We start from the raw sequence: 19971 nt of genomic DNA, 5'->3' as shown, positions 1-19971 counted from the left end.
GGAGAACTTTTGTAACTGGACGTAATGAGTCTGGGGGTAATGGATGTGGCAGGTGCCGTTGCCACTGTAATGGGGAAATCGATGAAAGCGTGTGAGTCGCGTTTCACGTAGATACGCGTTTAATGCTTTTTCTTTCGCAGATATGGGCGTAGGAAGTATGTAATCTTCTCACTCTCCGCCACAAGTGACCTCGTTCTTCCTGATTTCTTCTGAATTACAAATTTTCGTTTTAAGGCTGCGGAGCTGGTGAATATATTACGGTGATAGCGCATATTGAAGAAGAAACCCAGTGGATGCATGTGTGCTCGCGTGATCACGTCCGAGACTTGGGAAGGGGGGAAACGAGATGAGGAGGAAGTGAAGAAGACGTTCACAAGGAAGCCGCGGAAAGGCGAGGAGTGGGCCAAATAGTGGGAGTGGGAGAAATAGACGTAAGCGGAAGAAGCTGCAGGAATTGCCATTTGAAAACATAGCGCAGTCTATCCCGCCGGTGCATTGCTTGCCACATAAGTGCAAGCGTCTAAGAGGTGTCAAGATACTGGGCCGGGTTAAAACCGAAAAAGCACGAGAATTTGTCGAAGTTCATTATATCAGGTAGAAAGATGCAGGCTGTGTCAGCGACACGTCGACCAGACTCTATATTTGCAAATCACGTCTCTTCGATGCCATGTTAACGTAATGTCACTCTTGTCTGCATATTTCCTCTTAGCTACTTGCGCACCCTTCCTGTCCGGACAATTCGCAACTACTTGTCCGCGTCACACTCGATCGTCGACCGTGCAAGTGAAAGACAACCATACAGGCACAAAAATTAACGGCAGTGACAATAGTGGTCTGCCAGTGATACTCGAAAAGAAATCGGCGGGGTCGAAATGCACAGTGTAGATCGCCATTGCTACTTTGCATGCTTGCTATGTTGTTGCGCCCAGGCCACGACCGTCTGCGTTTTGTTTGCCTTGGAAGCTAGATGCGACAGCGTATATGTGCTCAGGTGAGGTGCAAGACGGAGCCACTGGCTGCGAACTCAGCTTCCACGTACTACTTGCGTGAATACGCACTGTGACGTCTTGACATGCTGGAGTCCGGGAGTAGCAGTGAATCGGATAAAAATAGAAATTAATTTTTAGCATCCGTGTTTCCTATACACGCACGTGCCAAGAATTTCTCTGCCGCCTTTGTTTGCGCGATTACCAGCGCCTAAATACTTGTCGCACCTGTCACTACACGCCGTCAACAACCGAATGTTTTGCATTGCAGACCAGCCACACACGTGTAGTGTGATTTATATCGCACCTTTGACGCCTGCACCCAGATTTCCTGATACGATCTGATAATATCTGATACGGGTCCCATTTGAACCCAACATATTGGACTTATTTTTGGAAATGTGGCGGAGTGCTTAAAGGTTGCTTCACTTCCGCCACCGGTTGGCCCGGTATTGCACTGCCTCCGGGATCGGCCTGGGGCATTATACCGCTCGTCGTTTCTATCCTGTCTTCCTATCCCATCTTTTAACTCTTCTACTATCTGCACGTGGTAGCGATTGTGGCTCGGCTTGAGCCAGTGGGCAGGCCTGTACACTTACCTTTCCTTTCTTCCTGGCAACAGACAGAGAGACAGACAGAGAGAGACAGACAGAGACAGACAGACAGATAGAGAGACAGACAGAGAGACAGACAGAGACAGAGACAGACAGAGACAGACACTGCAGAGACAGGCAGAGACCGACAGAGACAGACAGACAGACAGACAGACAGACAGACAGACAGACAGACAGACAGACAGACAGACAGACAGACAGACAGACAGACAGACAGACAGACAGACAGACAGACAGACAGACAGACAGACAGACAGACAGACAGACAGACAGACAGACAGACAGACAGACAGACAGACAGACAGACAGACAGACAGACAGACAGACAGACAGACAGACAGACAGACAGACAGACAGACAGACAGACAGACAGACAGACAGACAGACAGACAGACAGACAGACAGACAGACAGACAGACAGACAGACAGACAGACAGACAGACAGACAGACAGACAGACAGACAGACAGACAGACAGACAGACAGACAGACAGACAGACAGACAGACAGACAGACAGACAGACAGACAGACAGACAGACAGACAGACAGACAGACAGACAGACAGACAGACAGACAGACAGACAGACAGACAGACAGACAGACAGACAGACAGACAGACAGACAGACAGACAGACAGACAGACAGACAGACAGACAGACAGACAGACAGACAGACAGACAGACAGACAGACAGACAGACAGACAGACAGACAGACAGACAGACAGACAGACAGACAGACAGACAGGCGGTCGGGCGGGCGAACGGGCGGGCGGGCGGGAGCGCTGGCAGGCGGGCAGGCAGGCAGGCGGGCAGGCAGGCGGGCGGGCGGGCGCACGGGCAGGCGGGCAGGCAGGTAGGCGGGCGGGGGGGGGGGGGAGGCAGGCGGGCGGGCGGGCAGGCAGGCAGGCAACTTGTACGGTGACAGAAGATACCGTGCACATCTTGGCGCCACGGCACACAGCATAGCCGGCATTGAGAGCTCCGTCACCTAAGGCAGCACACTGGCGCGAACATTTTAACGAGGCTTCAGGCAGAGCAGCACAGCACCAGCCTAGCGAGGCTGCCGTATCTTCTCTTGGGCAGGTATATTCGACAGGCCGTGGCGCACGTGTGACGGTGAGGCAAAATCAATCACGAAAATCGCAGATTGTTGGATTTGGTGTCTGCGAAGTACTTTCGTAATGCCCGCTGCCCGAATCTAGGGACATACTTAAGTTAACATAAGAAGCTGTCATGTGTGTTGTGTAGATATTGAATACTAGGGGAGGATGTGTTGTGGGAGTATGGGCGTGTATAATGTGTGTGCGCCAAAGCGTGCAGTCCACTGGGTGTCGCCGCTGTATCTGTGCAGGATTCGGCAAGGAGCCGAGAATTTTTCTCAATCCGTGACATCGAACGCAGGAAAAAGGAAGGTGAGAATGTCTTGAAGGAGTAGAGAACAGGCAGCGCGGAAAAAGAAAAAGTGCCCACTGCTTAGGAGAAAGGAGGTAATGATCAGAAAGATTGTCAAGTGAAGGAGAGGCGAGACACTAGCTCGCCCGGGGTAGTAAAAATACCCAGTGTTGTTGATTCTTACTGAACTACAAAACGCTTGCATTACAAGTGCGTCACAGGGCGAATTTTGTGCGTAAGCGGACACGCTAGCAGCGTAAAGAATGTGGGCGGTGTAGGATCGCGCCAGCTCACATAATGCACTTGCCCTGGTTAATTACTTTTAATCAAATCAGTGCAGTTGAGTGGAGTGTGAATCCGTACAAGCGGAAATTTTTTTTTTCGACCAGCTCGTTGTTTTGCACTTATTTTGTCGAAGGCAGCCGTCAGCTTTACAGGCGTGTGCTGGGAGAATCAGCAATATGTGGGCTAGTTGGTGTTGATATATAATAGAAGAATTGCGCAGCGCAAACAAGACGGGGGCTAAGACAGTAAACAAGCAGGACAGGACGAACGCTGCGTCCTATCGGGCTTGTTTAGCTATCTTGTTTATGCTGCGAAGTTCTTCTAATATGTGTACAGGTCGCTATCATATTACTGAAAGCGCAGTGCTCGCTCCTGCCTTTTTATTGAATTGGCAGCGGATGTAAAGAGGAATGCAGAATGCGACCCAGCTGAAAGCCAGTAGGTATGTGTAAATTTTAAAAGACGAAAAAGAAGCAACGTAAGAATGATTCATATTTCAAATTTGAGGGAGAACTCAAGAAAAATTTCCAAGCAATTGCACACATTTTAAGCGCCCTGCATACCATCAAGTACCGTGGTGACTCAGTGGCTCTGACGTTTAGATGCCCAGCCGAAGGATGTGGGATGAAATCTCATTTGCGGCAGTCATATTTAAAGGGATGTGAAACGCAAAGACAGCAGTGTGTGCTGTGACATGTCTTTCAAGTATCAAAAACCCAATGTGGTCTAAATTAATTCAGATCCGGCGAATATGGCGTCGCCCACAGCCCATGTGGATCTTTGGGTTGTTAAACCCCACTACCCTTACCTCATCAAGAAAAGAATATATCTCCAGTTAGCGCAAGGGATGGCTGGCGTTGGCACTTGAGCACGTTTTTTTATTCTACACTATTCAATAACCATTTATGCAAATTAAAATAGTCGTACTTGTCAACACTTTTAGTGTAGCTGATAGGACGAACAGCCCCATTGTCCATTATTTGAACCACTATGGGATGGATAAGCTGTTTTACATTTCAGCAACATGCTGTTAGCGAGCCATCTCTGCTATCCTTTCTTTTGTTGCGACAGCATGACTTGTGGCTGTCCTTATCTGCCCCGACGACAACCATATATTACCGAAACCGCTAGTTTTGCAAGCATATTGACACAGGTGATAGAAGGGAACTCAGGCGATAGAAGCAGAGGACGAAGAAAATCTTCTTCCTGCTCGTGCTCGCTCTACTGGCTGTGTAGCCCCTTGGTCCCCGAGTGCTTTTGGTGTACTATTCGTTACAAATCGGGTGGAAGCAGTGCTGGGTACGCTTCCAGACCCGCGCTGCCCACCTGTGATCACGGATTTCACCCCGGTTCACCAGCGCCGCGGCCGCCGCCTGCGAGGAGAGTCCCCAGAGTTCAGACCCCTTCCGGCAGCCACCAGGACGACACAGCCTCGGACGTCGGAGGAGCCAGCTGCCATGTCAACTGAGAGTAGGCTCCCAGCTCACATCCTGTGCCAGCAGCCACGAACACCCCCGTCTTTTCATGGCGACGTGTTCGAGGACGCCGAGGACTGGCTCGAGACATTCGAGCGTGTCGCCCGTTACAACGGGTGGAGCGATGAGCGGAAGCTCCACAACGTGTATTTCGCTCTCGAAGAGTCGGCGCGGACATGGTTCGAAAACCATGAGGCTTCGTTTCCATCCTGGGAGGCCTTCTGCCGCAACCTGCTCGCCACTTTCCAAACGCCGACCGCCGGGAGCGAGCTGAAGCTGCGCTACACTCGCGCAACCAGCGCCCGAACGAGAGTGTCCGCATGTTCTTTGAGGACATGACCCGCCTTTTCAAGCGCGCGGACCCCTCCATGTCGGAAGACAAGAAGCTTCGCCATTTAATGCGTGGTGTCAAGCAGGAGCTATTCGCGGGACTCGTGCGCAGCCCACCGCGCACTGTGGCCGAGTTTCTCAGCGAGGCGGCCACCATGGAGAAGACTCTACAGCAACGAGCCCGCCAATACAATCGTGACGTCAACGCCTTCGGGCCAGACACCTGTTCTATGCATCTCGGAAGCGCCCCGGACGACTTACGCGAACTCATCCGTTCCGTCGTCCGGGAGGAACTCCAAGCCCTTCGGACGCCTTCTAACATGCCATCCTTCGCGTCGCTGACTGACGTCGTCCGCGACGAGGTGCGCCTCGCAGCCCAACAACAAGCATCTGAGGTACCCCTCCAGTTTGACGCAAGACCCACGTACGCGTCTGTACTCCGTCAAGTTCCGACGTCGGGCTACACCATCAATGCCGCGGCTCCATCAGTGCGGCCACCGGGTCCCCCTCGTGATCCCGCTCTGCCAGCCTACGAGCGGACGCGTAAGAGTCAAGTGTGGCGGGCCCCAGACCGTCGGCCCCTCTGTTATCATTGTGGCGAGGCGGGTCACCTCTATAGGGCGTGCCCGTACCGCCGCGTGGGCCTGCGGGGTTTCGCCCCGGACGACCCCTGCCCTCGCAATGGCGAAAGGCCACTTGAGATAGCCTCTCACCTATTGGAGCGGCGGAATCCCGTCACATCCGGTCGCCGCGGGTCTCGATCACCGTCCCCAATGCGCTACCGTTCTCCAAGTCCCCGCGGAGCGCAAAGCTATTCCGGACGCCGTTCGCCCAGCCCACGCCGGGAAAACTAATACCGGCGGCCTCCGGAGGCAAGGCCGCTGCTGTAGGGAAATGTGAAGATCCTCCGCCACCATCACGCCGATACGCCATTTCGCTGGGGACAGGTAGCGACAGCATCCGACACGCTACCTCCGATTTGTACGTAACAATTGATGGAGTCGACGTCTCCGCCTTACTCGACACCGGTGCCGATTACTCCTTAATGAGCCGTGCCCTCGCCCAAGAATTAAAGAAGGTTTTGACGCGATGGTCTGGGCCGAGCATTCGTACTGCTGGGAGTCACCTGATTACCCCTGCTGGCAAGTGTACTGCAAGGGTCGGCATCCGTGGTTTTCTGTACGTCTGTGAATTCGTGGTACTGTCCGAGTGTTCGAGGGACTTGATCCTCGGCCTCGACTTTCTGCAGACGAACGGCGCTGTCATTGATCTGAACGAAGCCCGGATCACGTTCTCGACGAAACAGGCCGTGGCGCATACCGACAGAGATCCGGGAATCAACGCTCTGCGTATAGTCGACGATGACGTGATGGTGCCACCACGGTCTAGCGTCCTGGTTCTCGTGAGACATGACTTGTTCCACGATTACGAGGGTATCGCGGATAGCCACCTCCCGCTGCTGCTCGCGAAGGGAATAGCCGTCGCTCGAGGCCTCGTCCAGTTGCATAACGGTTGTACTAGTGTCCTACTCACGAACTTCGCCAACGAGGTTCAGCACCTCGCCAGGGACACGGTTGTTGCCTTACTTCACGAAGTTACTGTGTTGCCTGATTTATGCGCCGTCGGGGCCAGCCCTCAAGACGAGGCCGCACCATGCCACGCCCTGCAGACCGTGAAAATCAACCCGGACTTGGCACCTGAGCAGAAGAATCTTCTGTCTGCTCTTCTAGCAGATTTTGCAGATTGCTTCGCCACCAGCTCCAGGGTCGGTCGTACACCTGTCGCCAAGCATCGCATCGTCACAGACGAGGCCACGCCGCCTGTATGCCAGCGCCCATACCGTGTTTCTCCCAAGGAACGCGAAGCCATTAAAACGCAAGTCGATGAAATGCTTGCAGACGATGTTATTCAGCCGTCAACAAGCCCATGGGCGTCGCCCGTGGTCCTCGTCAGAAAGAAAGACGGCACCTTGAGATTCTGTGTTGATTACCGGAAACTAAACAACGTGACCAAAAAGGACGTTTATCCGCTTCCCAGGATTGACGATGCCCTCGACCGATTACGTGACGCCAGGTTCTTCTCCTCATTAGATCTCAAAAGCGGATACTGGCAGATAGAGGTGGACCAGAGAGACCGAGAGAAGACGGCTTTCGTGACTCCAGACGGTTTATACGAGTTCAAGGTGCTCCCGTTTGGTCTTTGCTCGGCGCCGGTCACGTTCCAGCGTATGATGGACACCGTTTTATCCGGTCTGAAGTGGCAGTCTTGCTTGGTGTACTTGGACGACGTCGTCATTTTCTCGCCTACCTTCGATCAACACTTGGACCGGCTGCGCATCGTGCTTCGAGCCCTGAAATGCGCGCAACTAACGATCAAGCCCGAGAAATGTCATTTTGGTTTCAAGGAACTTCGCTTCCTTGGCCATGTTGTTAGCGCACAAGGCGTTCTCCCGGACCCCGACAAGACTGCTGCCGTCTCCAATTTTCCGCGCCCAACCGACAAGAAGGCACTTCGACGTTTTCTGGGCCTCTGTTCTTACTACCGACGCTTCGTGCCCGATTTCTTCAGAATAGCTGACCCGTTGACAGCACTGACTAGAGACGAAATACCCTTTCTGTGGGGAAGCGACCAAGAAGAAGCTTTTCAGGAGCTCCGCAACCGCCTACACAGCCCCCCGATACTCGCCCATTTCGATGAAGACGCCGCCACCGACATACACACCGATGCCAGCAATGTTGGCCTTGGGGCGGTACTTATCCAGTGGCAGGACGGCGTGGAACGCGTTATCGCTTACGCGAGCCGAACACTTTCGCGATCGGAGGCGAACTATTCGACGACAGAGAAAGAATGCCTTGCGGTGATCTGGGCCATCAGCAAGTTTCGTCCATACCTGTACGAACGACCCTTCCGTGTTGTCAGCGACCATCACTCGTTATGCTGGCTGGCAAGCCTTAAAGATCCGTCCGGCCGGTTGGCTAGGTGGAGCCTCCGTTTGCAAGAGTACGACGTGACTGTCGTTTACAAGTCGGGCCGGCAGCACCAAGATGCGGATTGCTTATCACGCGCACCCGTGGACCATGCTCCGCAAGAAATCACCGAAGATCTTCCTTTCATTTGTGCTCTTAGCCCATCCCATGTGGCTCAGCTTCAACGAACGGACCCGGAGCTAGCGCCGCTCATCGAGCACCTGGAAGGTCACAGTGGTCGGGTTCCGCGTGTTTTTCGTCGTGGCCTGCAATCCTTCACCATGCGAAATGGCGTTCTCTACAAGAACAAATTTGGAAAGTCCACCGAAACATTTTTACTCGTGGTGCCCACCCAGTTACGACCTGACATCTTGAGCGCTTGTCACGACGAGCCGTCCACCGGCCACTTGGGAGTCAGTCGCACGCTGTCAAGGATTCGGGAGAAGTACTATTGGCCCAAATTACTTCCATCAGTGCAGACCTACGTGCGAACCTGCCGCGACTGCCAACGCCGGAAGTCTCCACCCATGAAACCAGCTGGATTTCTTCAGCCAATAGCGCCACCGAAGATCCCTTTTCAACAAGTTGGAATGGATCTCCTTGGCCCCTTCCCGAAGTCATCCACTCGAAAACGGTGGATCGCTGTTGCGACGGACTACTTGACACGTTATGCTGAGACCACGTCGCTTACGAGCGGAACTGCTGCCGAAGTAGCCGAGTTTTTTGTCCACAGCATCGTCCTGCGTCATGGCGCCCCTGCGGTCATTATTACTGACCGTGGGGCAGCTTTCACAGCCCACCTAACCCAGGCTGTGCTGAAACTGACGCACACCAGCCATAGACGTGCGACGGCGTACCACCCGCAGACCAATGGCTTGGTGGAACGGCTCAACAGAACTCTGGCCGACATGCTTTCCATGTACGTGGATATAGAGCATAAAACCTGGGACCAAATTCTGCCATACGCTACATTCGCTTACAATACGGCACTGCAGGAGACAACGCGGCTCACTCCCTTCCAGCTTGTCTTCGGCCGTCGAGTTACTACTACGCTGGATGCTATGCTGCCTGTTGACCCCCACTGCGAGAGAGACCCTGACCTCGACATCGCCACTTTTGTGCAGCGTGCGGAAGAAGCACGGCAACTGGCAAGGCAGCGCATACACCGTCAACAGCAACTAGACGCTGGCCGCTACAACCAGGGACGGCGCTTCGTTGCCTACGAGCCAGGCGACTATGTGTGGATTTGGACGCCCGCTCGTCACCGCGGGCTGTCTGAAAAATTACTCCGTCGATATTTCGACCCATACCGTGTCCTCCGCCGCATTAGCGATGTCACCTACGAAGTTCAACCCGCCACCCAAGCCAGCTCATCCCACAGACGCAAGCTTACCGACGTTGTGCACGTCGTTCGTATGAAGCCGTACCACGACCGACCACCCGATTGAACTTGAGGCTGACCGCTGTGCCCTGTTCTATGTTGTGATCCTCGTGCCTCACCCTAGCACGCTCGCTTTCTGCTCGTCACTCTAGCGCACGATGGCAGCATCGGGGCGATGCTGCAGTGGAGGGAGCAATGACACAGGTGATAGAAGAGGAGGACGAAGGGAACTCAGGCGATAGAAGCAGAGAATGAAGAAAATCTTCCTGCTCGTGCTCGCTCTACCGGCTGTGTAGCTCCTTGGTCCCCGAGTGCTTTTGGTGTACTATTCGTTGCAATATAACGAAACGAACGTTTAATGTTAGCGGTTATTGTGTTATCTGCGCCTGAAATATTTGCTTCCTGCGAATCATGTCCTAAACCTTGTTCAGCTAGCAAGCAAACAGTTGAAAACGCCCCCTTACTGCTTACTGACGTTGTGCGGTGACTTATAACAACTGATCTCTTTCTTGCAAACTACGTTGCGTTCTTTGTGCCTTGCCATCTGACTTCACCGATTTTTTTATCAGTGACGCTAGTGAAAACGTGGTTCAGAAAATCGGGCATTGTAAACCTCATATTTGGCGGGTGCCGCTAGCTCGAGTCTGAGCAAACATACTTTTATATCCATGAGCGGTAAAAGCGAAATTTGTGTTATTATTTATCAGTTTCATGGTTGAAAACTGAGTTACAAGGGCATTTTTCTAGATTTTGTGGTGTCTGACCGGCACGCATTATTCTGGTTCATGTGAGCACAATGACCAGAAACCGCAAAGCATTAAGCTGTGATGAGAAACTATTTTCGCTATTTTTTGAACACTTTGCTGGCATCAATGGCTGAGTGACATTTAGTAGGCCCCTGAAAGTATTTCGGTGGACACGCACGCACGCACGCACGCACGCACGCACGCACGCACGCACGCACGCACGCACGCACGCACGCACGCACGCACGCACACACACACACACACACACACACACACACACACACACACACACACACACACACACACACACACACACACACACACACACACACACACACACACACACACACACACACACACACACACACACACACACACACACACACACACACACACACACACACACACACACACGCGCGCGCGCGCGCACACGCACCGCGTACGGTCGCACATTCATAAATTGTCATTTTTCTTCCTTGATGTTCCATACCTTAATGTGGAAAGGTGCTGATGCCAAAAGCATAAAAATAAAATAAAATGATCGTAAAAACACCTCTATTTATATAGATAGAATTGACCAGGAGACGGTGATGAGCGCGCAGTTCAAGGTATATTTCAGCACAAACATGAAGCGTGCCACGTATCCGTAGCAATGACTAGGAACGAATCAGTAGCCAAGCAATGCGAACCACCAGCATGCATGTGAAAACGTGCCCACTGATCGGCATCACGCTTTACCTATAAGAACTCAGTGACAACCATACTGGGCCTTTTTTTACACCGACGTTTTCCTACGGCATTTCGACCATGTGAGCTGTGTTCTGCGTCCCTCGGCTCTGCTCATGCACGCCTATTTTCCTGGTCCCTCCCTCACCTTTACTCAGAGTGACGTGGCCGCCTCCGGTACCTCACCTCCTCTTTTCCTTTATTTTTGTATTCACAGCGGCAACAAACATAACGATGCCAATAACAAGATGTGCTTTTACGAAAGCAAAATAATAACATGATATGTCTTCATACTTTTGTTTTATCTTCGCGTTTACGTCACGAACTTATCGTGCATATTCTTTCGTACAACCTCTTGCGTACGTGTTGCTTCCGTTGATTGTTCTCTATCTGCGTCAAAATTTTGTTGTCAAAGAATTCCCTGAAAGCGCAAATATTGCTTGGTACAGTTTGAATTAGTGGCAAAGGACATTAGGCAACGTTTTTCCAGCTGTAAGTGGCGTGCTATTAGCCATCCTCAATTCTTATTTTTCTTTTTTGCTCAGATTACGGCATTTACTCTTTTTTTCCGACAATATTCGGACATTGCCTCGGAAAGGTGCAATTTTTGGGAAACTTACATTTCAATATCTAGGATTTTGTTTAATTTGCGGGAAAGTGAACGTAGCGAGGATGTGGAGCAAGAAATGAAATGTTAAACAATTTCTTGCGCTCATACTTAAAGCTTGTCTGTTAGACGAATTGAAAAAAAAGTAGTCCAGAACTTTGGTTCCTCGAGGCAACAAAAGATGGCACGCAACGCAGCATCCTTCAAATGTCGGATGCTTAGAGGCAAACGATAGAAGTGTCTGCATGGCAAACGGCAACATGGATGAGAAAGAGCAATTTTGTAGAACACCCAAGAAGTAATCTTCAGAGACGGTGCTATATATAACGTTGGCGATGCATTCTGTAACAACTGATGCATTGTTTCCACTGCCCTCAGGTATTTGTGCCTTACTTTGGCAAATATTCCTCTAGCGGTGCAAGTACTAAATAGCCGGAACTAAATGCATAATCAATATTATCACTTTGTCTCCATTTTTACACAAAGCTCAGACGCCGAGGGCACTTCACCGATGAGAAGACGGTTCTAAAACAACTCCAGTAGCAACAATAAACTTTATTACTAGTGAAGTGGCTTTAGCCATTCTAAGAATAATTATTTACTACAGCGAGCTCAAGAGGTCGCCCCCGACTGGATGCCACCCTGGAATCACCACATCCCCAATGAATCCTTTCCATTTTGTGGCAATAAAGTTGTAACCACCACCACCACCTGGTTATAGCCAATCGTCCTTGTGGGTATGCGACTTTGTGAGGCTATTATCATCATCAGCGCTACACGCGCACCGGAGTGCGAGCTGCATACACGAGGACTCACGCTCGGTGGCGAACCTACAACCGACGCGTCCCCTCCAGCAAGGCAGTGCCCCGATTTTCAACGCCCTAAGGCGGAGGTCATTTTTACCGCTCCTCACCTTGCCGACCAGATGCAGCACTCACAGGTCCCTCTCTTCCCGAAGAACCGTCCAGTGGGTCCCGGTGGTCCACTCGGCTACCCAGGTCCCGTGGCCGGGGCACCCGGGGGCCCCTTTCGCGGTGGCTCCGCCATTGCTACCGCGCGTGCTGCCGCCATGGTCCGGCGGCAGTCCATAGCCCGGAGGCAGTCCATAGCGGGATCCAAGCGGGCAGGGATGCCGCCAGCTTGGCCCGGTGGACAGGCCATCGCCGGAGCGCGACCTCCGCTTCCGCCTCCGCCGGCTGGTTTTCAGAGAGCAGCCCCCCAGCCTGCAGCCCCGCCAGTGGCACCCCCAGCGGATCCGGGAGCTGCTCCAGGGGTCTTCTCGGAGGAGGCAATGGCGGAACTCGAAGCTCAGATGCTCCTGTGAGTGACCTTGGTTGGAATCGCCCACGCGACAGTCATTCGAGCTGCACTGTAGTTGAAGAATATCCCTGTGGTACGCAGATATTGGAACCTAGATTCTCTCGTGCAGCGTCCTCGAGCAGGGGGTGAGTCTCACGGCGGGAAATATTAAGTTCACATCTTGGCTACAGATTGGCTACTGTCAAAAGGAGGGCATGCGATGACGGTATTCGGAGCTCTCATGGAATATGCAAACAGAAGCAAAAGTTCTTCGCACGGATGATGCCAAACTTTTTACGAGCTCACTTCGTATTCGCGCTTCGGGAGTCCATATTTCCTTTCGCGGTGTAGAAATCCCTTCACATACTGCGTTGGGAAACGTGAAGCTTGGCTGAGTGCAAGGATTTATATTATTTTCTTGTGTGATGTCTGTGCACAAAAAATAATAATTTTGATGCTTTGCTAATCGAGACACGGGACAAAGTGAACAATGGAGGGGGAGCCTCAAGGTGCTTAGCCATCGTTTCGACACGAAGACTTTTCTTCTTCTGACAAGTCCTTTTCTCGAAACATTGGTTAAACATGCTCAGCCTCTCTCTTCAACCTTTGTTCACGTTGTTTTGTGTTGTCAAGATACCCTTGTCTTTACGATGAACTTGCTAACGGAGTATTTCGGAAATCTTTGGTCATAAAGAAGATTTGCTTTGGAGGCAACGCTGACTGCTTTACCAAAACGTGGACGGTTCTTAGGACACATACCAGCACTTTATGCATTGACAATACAGCGCTTTCACCCAGAGGTTACACCAGCAGGAAATAATTCCATGCAACTGAATAGAGCGCTTCCTTTTACTTTTTGCACGTGCAGCCAGCGAGCCCTTTACGAGCTGACCCAGAAGCCCATCATCCCGGATCCACTGGTGTTTCTTTGCGCCTGCTGCTATCTTATCTTCATTATGACGGCCCTGGGCGGAGGAGCTGTCTACTTCACCTACCGACGTTCGTTCATTTTGATCACCTCTGTTTGGGCTTATTATAAAGCTTGACACATACAAAACAAATTTCCCTCGGTGTTGGTGCTACGTTACTTACGACTCTGGAAGGAATCAATAAAGAGTGTAGACAACACTAAAGTGTCTCATTTTAAGACTCATGTCCCGGAGGCAACGGCTGCATCCATGGAGTTATTTAATGACGTAGTATCGTCGGCTGTGGTGAATGCTGAGTACCATATTAAGGCATGTGTTATATTATGAAAGAATGCCTCCCACACCAACACCATATTCTCCGGGAATCTGACTTGTAGACAGGCACGAACGCCAGGAAGTCCCGATGCGCGCCAGTGCTCTTTTGTTTTGGTGACTGCTATGTGGCGATCGATATTTCGTCAATTCGTTAAGCTCTTACTGTTGCATGAAAGATGCCTTACTCGTGGAAACAGTAGTTGTGGCATATCACCCAGAGACGCCATAGAATTGGCTCCCGCTACAAAGCATCCCTGTTCTCATACATGTAACTAATATAATGACACGAATGACATCAAAAAAAAAAAAGCGGCAATTGTCTTTAAACAGTCTTTCAAGCCGTATGTTGAAAGCTGGGAGGCGAATGGTAATTTTCTCAGTTTAAAAATTAGAGGCTCGATGGCAATGATATTGGACGAGTTTTCCACAACCAGGTTTTATATGCTTGTTTTATATGCTTGTGGTTTGCGCGAAATATACCCATGGAAAATTTTTATTCCCGTCGCACCTGTTATGCCGCCTTGGTCTTCTTCACATGCAGTGAAGCCACCGCCATTGGAAAACCCACCCGAGCAGACTGACACCACGGTCACATTTCTTGAAGGTAAGCTCGTCTTGCGTTAAATATATCCGCCAGCCTAGAACCCAAACATGTTGCAAGCACAGTTGCTAACAGCTGCTCCTGGCTCAGCCGCTTATCGGTTGTTGTTTTAGCATTAAAGTGATGTATTTCGTTGCGCTGACATTAGATTTAGTACCGCAGTATCGCTTTGACAGAGGTCACAATATTCGCATATATGCTTGGTCGCCTCTTTGCAACCTTTCGCTCAATAAATGGCTTCTAGAATCCTGAAATAACAGGCAGCTGAATTCATAAGAATTGTACACTGGAAGCCTGAAAATAAGAAGTAAACGAAATGGCCGACATGAATTGGAATAAAAGCTTCACAGGCTCTTAACATGGACAGTTTTTGTTTAGGTGGGTCCTAGGTGGGCATGGGCCAAAGTCTGGCTTGGCACGTAAAGAGTGTTAGTAATAACTTCGAAAGCCTCAATTTTGTTGTAGGTAAAAACACTTATTGACGTCGCTCTCCCGTGTCTGCGCAAGAGGACAGAGCGGCTGCTGTTCGTGAACAACAGCAGAGTATATAGAGTAATTAGCACTGTAATTAGCCGATAAAAGTTTGTACACTGTTTAAATTTTGCTTACGTTTTTAGAGCTAGATTTACAGATTCTTGCGAGGATCTAGGCTTACAGAGAAAATTCGTACTCCCCAACATCGTTAATTATACGATTTCTTTAGTCATACCCAGCTATTCTGGACAAACGTTTTTGAGCGGGAAACTGTTTATGAACACAATTTTTGCACATGATGTAAAATTTCACTGTAACGATCAATATATCTGCAGATCTCCCGACGGCACTGTTGCATTTTTTTTCTATTAACGTTTTTGCTATCTTCATAAGCGTTCCCGATTGGTTTTCACTGGCAGTCTTAACTTTTCATTGTGATCGATGGAAACACTTTTTGCTACATATCAGAACAATGGACCACTACATTAAATATTTTGATAACAATGTCTTACAGTTTTCTCATTTTCTAAATTTGTCTGAGAATGTTGGGCATGCTGTGAGGAAAGTTCTAGGCTTGCAGAGACAATTCGGACCCTCCTGCATTATTGGTTGGTCAGTTTCTGTAGTAACGTTATATATCGGTCCTCATTGTGATTCAGCACTCCTCTCTAGATTTCGGTTGCATTTATCGCTCGTTCCTTTCGAAAGAAATTAGGCAAACAAATAGACCAAATTTTCACTCCTAAAAGAAGTAATGCATGCAAAACATGCAAACGAAAGCAAGCACTGAGCAGAGCCACACGAGCTGGCCGTAAACCGGGGAGTTGTACCTCTATCTTAAAAACGATTCCCAACGTTTCGTACTCATTCCTGGAATGGGACAGATAAAAGCGTGTTGTATCAAAGGTTACCGACTAAAGCTGCGGCCATTAGTAGCCCATTACGCCACGTAGTAACGAGAACTGACAGCTAACAAGTGCATTCATGGAGACACCGTGAACGATGTGAATAGTTTGTCCCCTTCGCTACCAGAAAAAGAAAGAAAAAGTGAATATTTATGTGCTAGGGGTGCGCGAATATTAAAAAATTCTGAATAGTAAATGCAATATCCTTCTTTTCATTTCTCTGAACGAATATAATAGTGCATATTCGAAATTATTTGAAACGACCCTAATCCGTTCTGGAGTTTTCGAATACTTTTCGACGACTATTTCAAAAAACTAGGGCTTACTCTGACGACGCCCAGTGCGGGATGGAGGTGTCAGAGCCGCGACCCAGTCAATTTGTCTGACTACCTTCAAGTCTGGGCGACGTGACATGGTTCAATTATGTTCATACCCAGCAATTCTGGACAAAAGTACCTTTGAGCGGGAAACCGTTTATGAAGGCAATTGTTTCATATAATGTAGATTTCACTACAAAGAATGAGTATATCCCCGGAGCGCCTGACGGCACTCGTGTATTTTTTTCTATTCAGGCTTTTGCTATTGTGAAAAGCATTCCCCATTGGTTTTCTATGGCAGTCTTAACTGTTCGATTGATGCGATCGATGGAAACACTTGAAAAGAAAGATTTTGATACATATCAGATGAATAGATAATTGCCTTCAGTGTTTCCATGGCAGCTTACAATTTTGCAATTTTGAAAATTTTTGCCCGAGAAAGCTGGACTTGTAGCAAACGCGACCTTCATGCTGAGTGCCGGAGTAGATGGCTCAAACTTTCGTCCTTTTCATCACTTAAATTTGGCGCTAGTTTGCTGGCTGCCGACATCAGCGTCGCAAAAGATTGTTGTCCTATGGGTGAGACATGTCAGTCACCGTGTTACGTGTTGCCAAGTGGAGATGAGTGGTGCGTCTTTCCAGAGACGCAGCTTTAACTCCAAGATTTAGGGCGCCGCTGGTTGCGCTCCGATGTTTCGCATGAATGGTCGTTTCGTGTGAATATTCACCCGAGTAGCGATTATTCACATAAATATTCGATTCATGTTCGATTCGGTTCTTTCACTATTGATTCGTATTCGTTTCGGTTCTTTCACTATTGATTCGTATTCGTTTCGGCTCTTTCACTATTGATTCATATTTGTTTAAGTTTTAACTACATTATTCATATGAGACGTCGTTCCCAAGCGAGCCTACTACTCCTACAAATCGCACGCCCCTGTGACCTGCCCTTTACAAATGAAGGTATATTCTTTAAAAGAAAAGCGAGAAAGTGTGATCAGAGGAAAAAAAAAGTTTCCTCAAGTTGTCAAAAAGGCATGAAAAGGGTAAGTTGTGCATGCTCGTTTAATTTAATGTTTGTCACGTGCGTTGCCTCTTTTTCCGGTTTCTTGCACAGGCGTCACCAAACCACGTAAGTGTCAATCATCTGATCTTTGTTTACTTGGTCTCTTCGACATCTCTCTTTAAACAAGGTGAAAAAAATTGTTTTTGAAACCCATGCATAATAGAACGTCTCGCTGAAACCCATGCATGTTACTATAGACTGCATTGGTTTAAACGGAAAGTACGTCTTTTAAGGACGCTAAGTGCGCTCATTTTGTGCATTGCTTAGCAGCACTCAGAGCATGGCTAGTGAACATTTCAGCAGTGCAAGCAAGGGTCACGGGGATTTGCATGCGATCAAGAAAATGCCGCTCTTTTTTCTGGTCAAGAAGAGAAAACAATTCTTGTGATCATGTAAAAATCACATCGACAATTTAATTGCATAAGTATGGAAGTTTAATCACGAAGTGCGCCCAGTAATTGCGCCTTTCAAGGGTGCCGACTGGACCGAAAAATAAATGGCGGTGAATTTGCCGGGAACAAATCGATAATAATCATGTTTCTTAGCAATTCAAGAGCTACTTCAGCTTTCATAGGCGCCGCAAATAATTTCCTTGCTCGTAGTTTCGCGAGCATTCTCACTCCAGACGAGCAGCGGATGCAGTACCCTGGCACCTATCCTTTCAACATTACTATCCTAGCTTGCGTTAGGTTTGTCTTTAAGGATGTCCTCCGAGTATCATTGCAACAGTAATGAACGCTAAGGACGCCACCCACAGAAAGGAGAAAACCTGCCCCAGTTTCTGCTACCGGTCATAAAGCGGGCCTGCAGTTTTAACTCTCTGAATAGGAGTTCAAACGCATTGTTTTTTCATAGTTTTGATCTTCCTTGTTTTGTGTAGTTTGAAAGTGAGCGTGCGCACCTGTAAATACGTTGTCTCTTTTTATGCGCTAATTTATCGCGATCTCAATTAAACCCTTTCTTCCAAAAGAGTGCACGCACAGCTGTCTTGCTTTGCCGGGGTGCAGTTCGTATAGGGATCGGTTGCAAGTCCCTTTAATTCCTAAGTTTTTGTGGAAATTTTTATTCTTATTGTCATCTTTTACAGAAATATACTCGTCAGCAAAACAATGCAGACCACGTGAAGGGCGAGGATCGCTGCTCTTGCGACGGTTTTCAATGTGTTGAGTAAAAAAGAGGGCGACGGTTGGAAAGCGGCAAAGCGACGTTCTTGCATTCCAAATGTTTTATTAGGTTCCGCTAAATTTTTCCGCACCAGAAGGCATTTCATCAGGAATAAATCATGGGCGAACTCACAGATAATGCACCTGATGCAAGATGCATGCCCGCGGAGCACATGAGCTGGTCGCGAGCGACCAAGCGAGGTGAGACGAAGAGGAAGATAGGAGGAGCAGGAGAGGCGGTTAAATTTGATAGTTGTTAGTTGATAGTTGTGGCTCGAGTTGTGCCGTGCCGAGAGTGGTGTTGTTGACGAGCAACCTGAGAGCATGACAATGATGATAGTGATCTAGCACGACGCTGATTGGGGGAGGAGCCCGTTGTTGTTGGCGAGCGGCGGTCGCGTCCTGAGCTCATGGATGTATCATTTTTAAAGTAGATCGTTTTAATTAGCCCGTGGTGATTATTGGCTCATTGAAGTAATGAAAATGTAGCCAATGACTGAAAAAATACTTATTCAAATAGAGATAGGATCGAACTTAACAGGGTAAGAATTACGTTTCCCTAGATTCAATCTCTCTATTGAAAGTCGGGGGTTTCAACAGCGGGCACTACAGGAAAGTTCTCTGCTTGAAAACTCTGAGCAAGAAACTAGGAGGAGATGCTCTTCTTACATTCAGTATTAAATTGATCACACACTCATCCCTGTCGACACAAGTCACGGCCGGAACTGGGCGCGGCGGGCCAGCTTAGCTGAAACTCAAGTATATGCTCAAGTTTTGCTGCATTCATGTGTCAATGGTAGGCTGCCGACTTCCCTTCATGACCAAAAACGTTCCGCGCCAGATCCCAACGAAGCGAAGAAAATTTGGCAGCCATTCTGCCTTACAAGACAGTGATTGCATCGCAGCAGGTAATGCAGGACTGTTAGAGCACACCGCAGGTCCATATTTCAAAAATTCTTTCCGAGAGTCTTAAATGCCTGCTTCAGCTGCAGGTTCTCGGCTTGATTAGCTATGGGTCAAATGATTCTGACATTCAGGAGACAGTGGCTACATTCCTGAACCACGTGATTATAGCAATTGATGCAACAATTGCGATATTTTTTCAAGCTACCAGAAACCATTTATGCTTCTAGTTTTTAGCTTAAAGTTTAAAGCAGCAGAACGCCCCGCTTATAAAATTTTGTGCGCAGGTCTCGGAATGTGTCGAATTCTGAGACAGTCTTGAGCCGTCCGCATGTATAGAACCAAAAAACTTACAATAGAGGCCGTACTGCAGCATAATGTTTGGCCTAATGAACGTGCCGATTACGGCACCGGGTTTAGTACGAGGGCCTAACATTGAAAGCTGCAATGCGAAGCTGCGCAGTGCTTAGCGCTTCGACTGTTGTCTTTCC

At 49.1% G+C, this 19971-nt stretch overlaps 1 protein-coding gene across 1 annotated transcript; it reads left to right on the top strand.

Annotated features, from left to right (window-relative positions):
* The first annotated feature begins 12324 nt into the window (after positions 1-12324).
* Positions 12325-15301, top strand: LOC144119922 (uncharacterized). The gene is made up of 4 exons (XM_077652424.1): positions 12325-12828; positions 13676-13806; positions 14593-14655; positions 15270-15301. The coding sequence occupies exons 1-4, from the start codon at positions 12434-12436 to the stop codon at positions 15299-15301; spliced, it is 621 nt and encodes a 206-aa protein (XP_077508550.1). The 5' UTR covers positions 12325-12433.
* Positions 15302-19971: the final 4670 nt, after the last annotated feature.

This window comes from Amblyomma americanum, chromosome 2 (genome assembly GCF_052857255.1).
Source record: "Amblyomma americanum isolate KBUSLIRL-KWMA chromosome 2, ASM5285725v1, whole genome shotgun sequence".
Classification (NCBI taxonomy): Eukaryota; Metazoa; Arthropoda; class Arachnida; order Ixodida; family Ixodidae; genus Amblyomma; species Amblyomma americanum.
The sequence above is the reverse complement of the archived record's forward strand: the minus strand, read 5'-3'. Positions and strand labels throughout refer to the sequence as shown.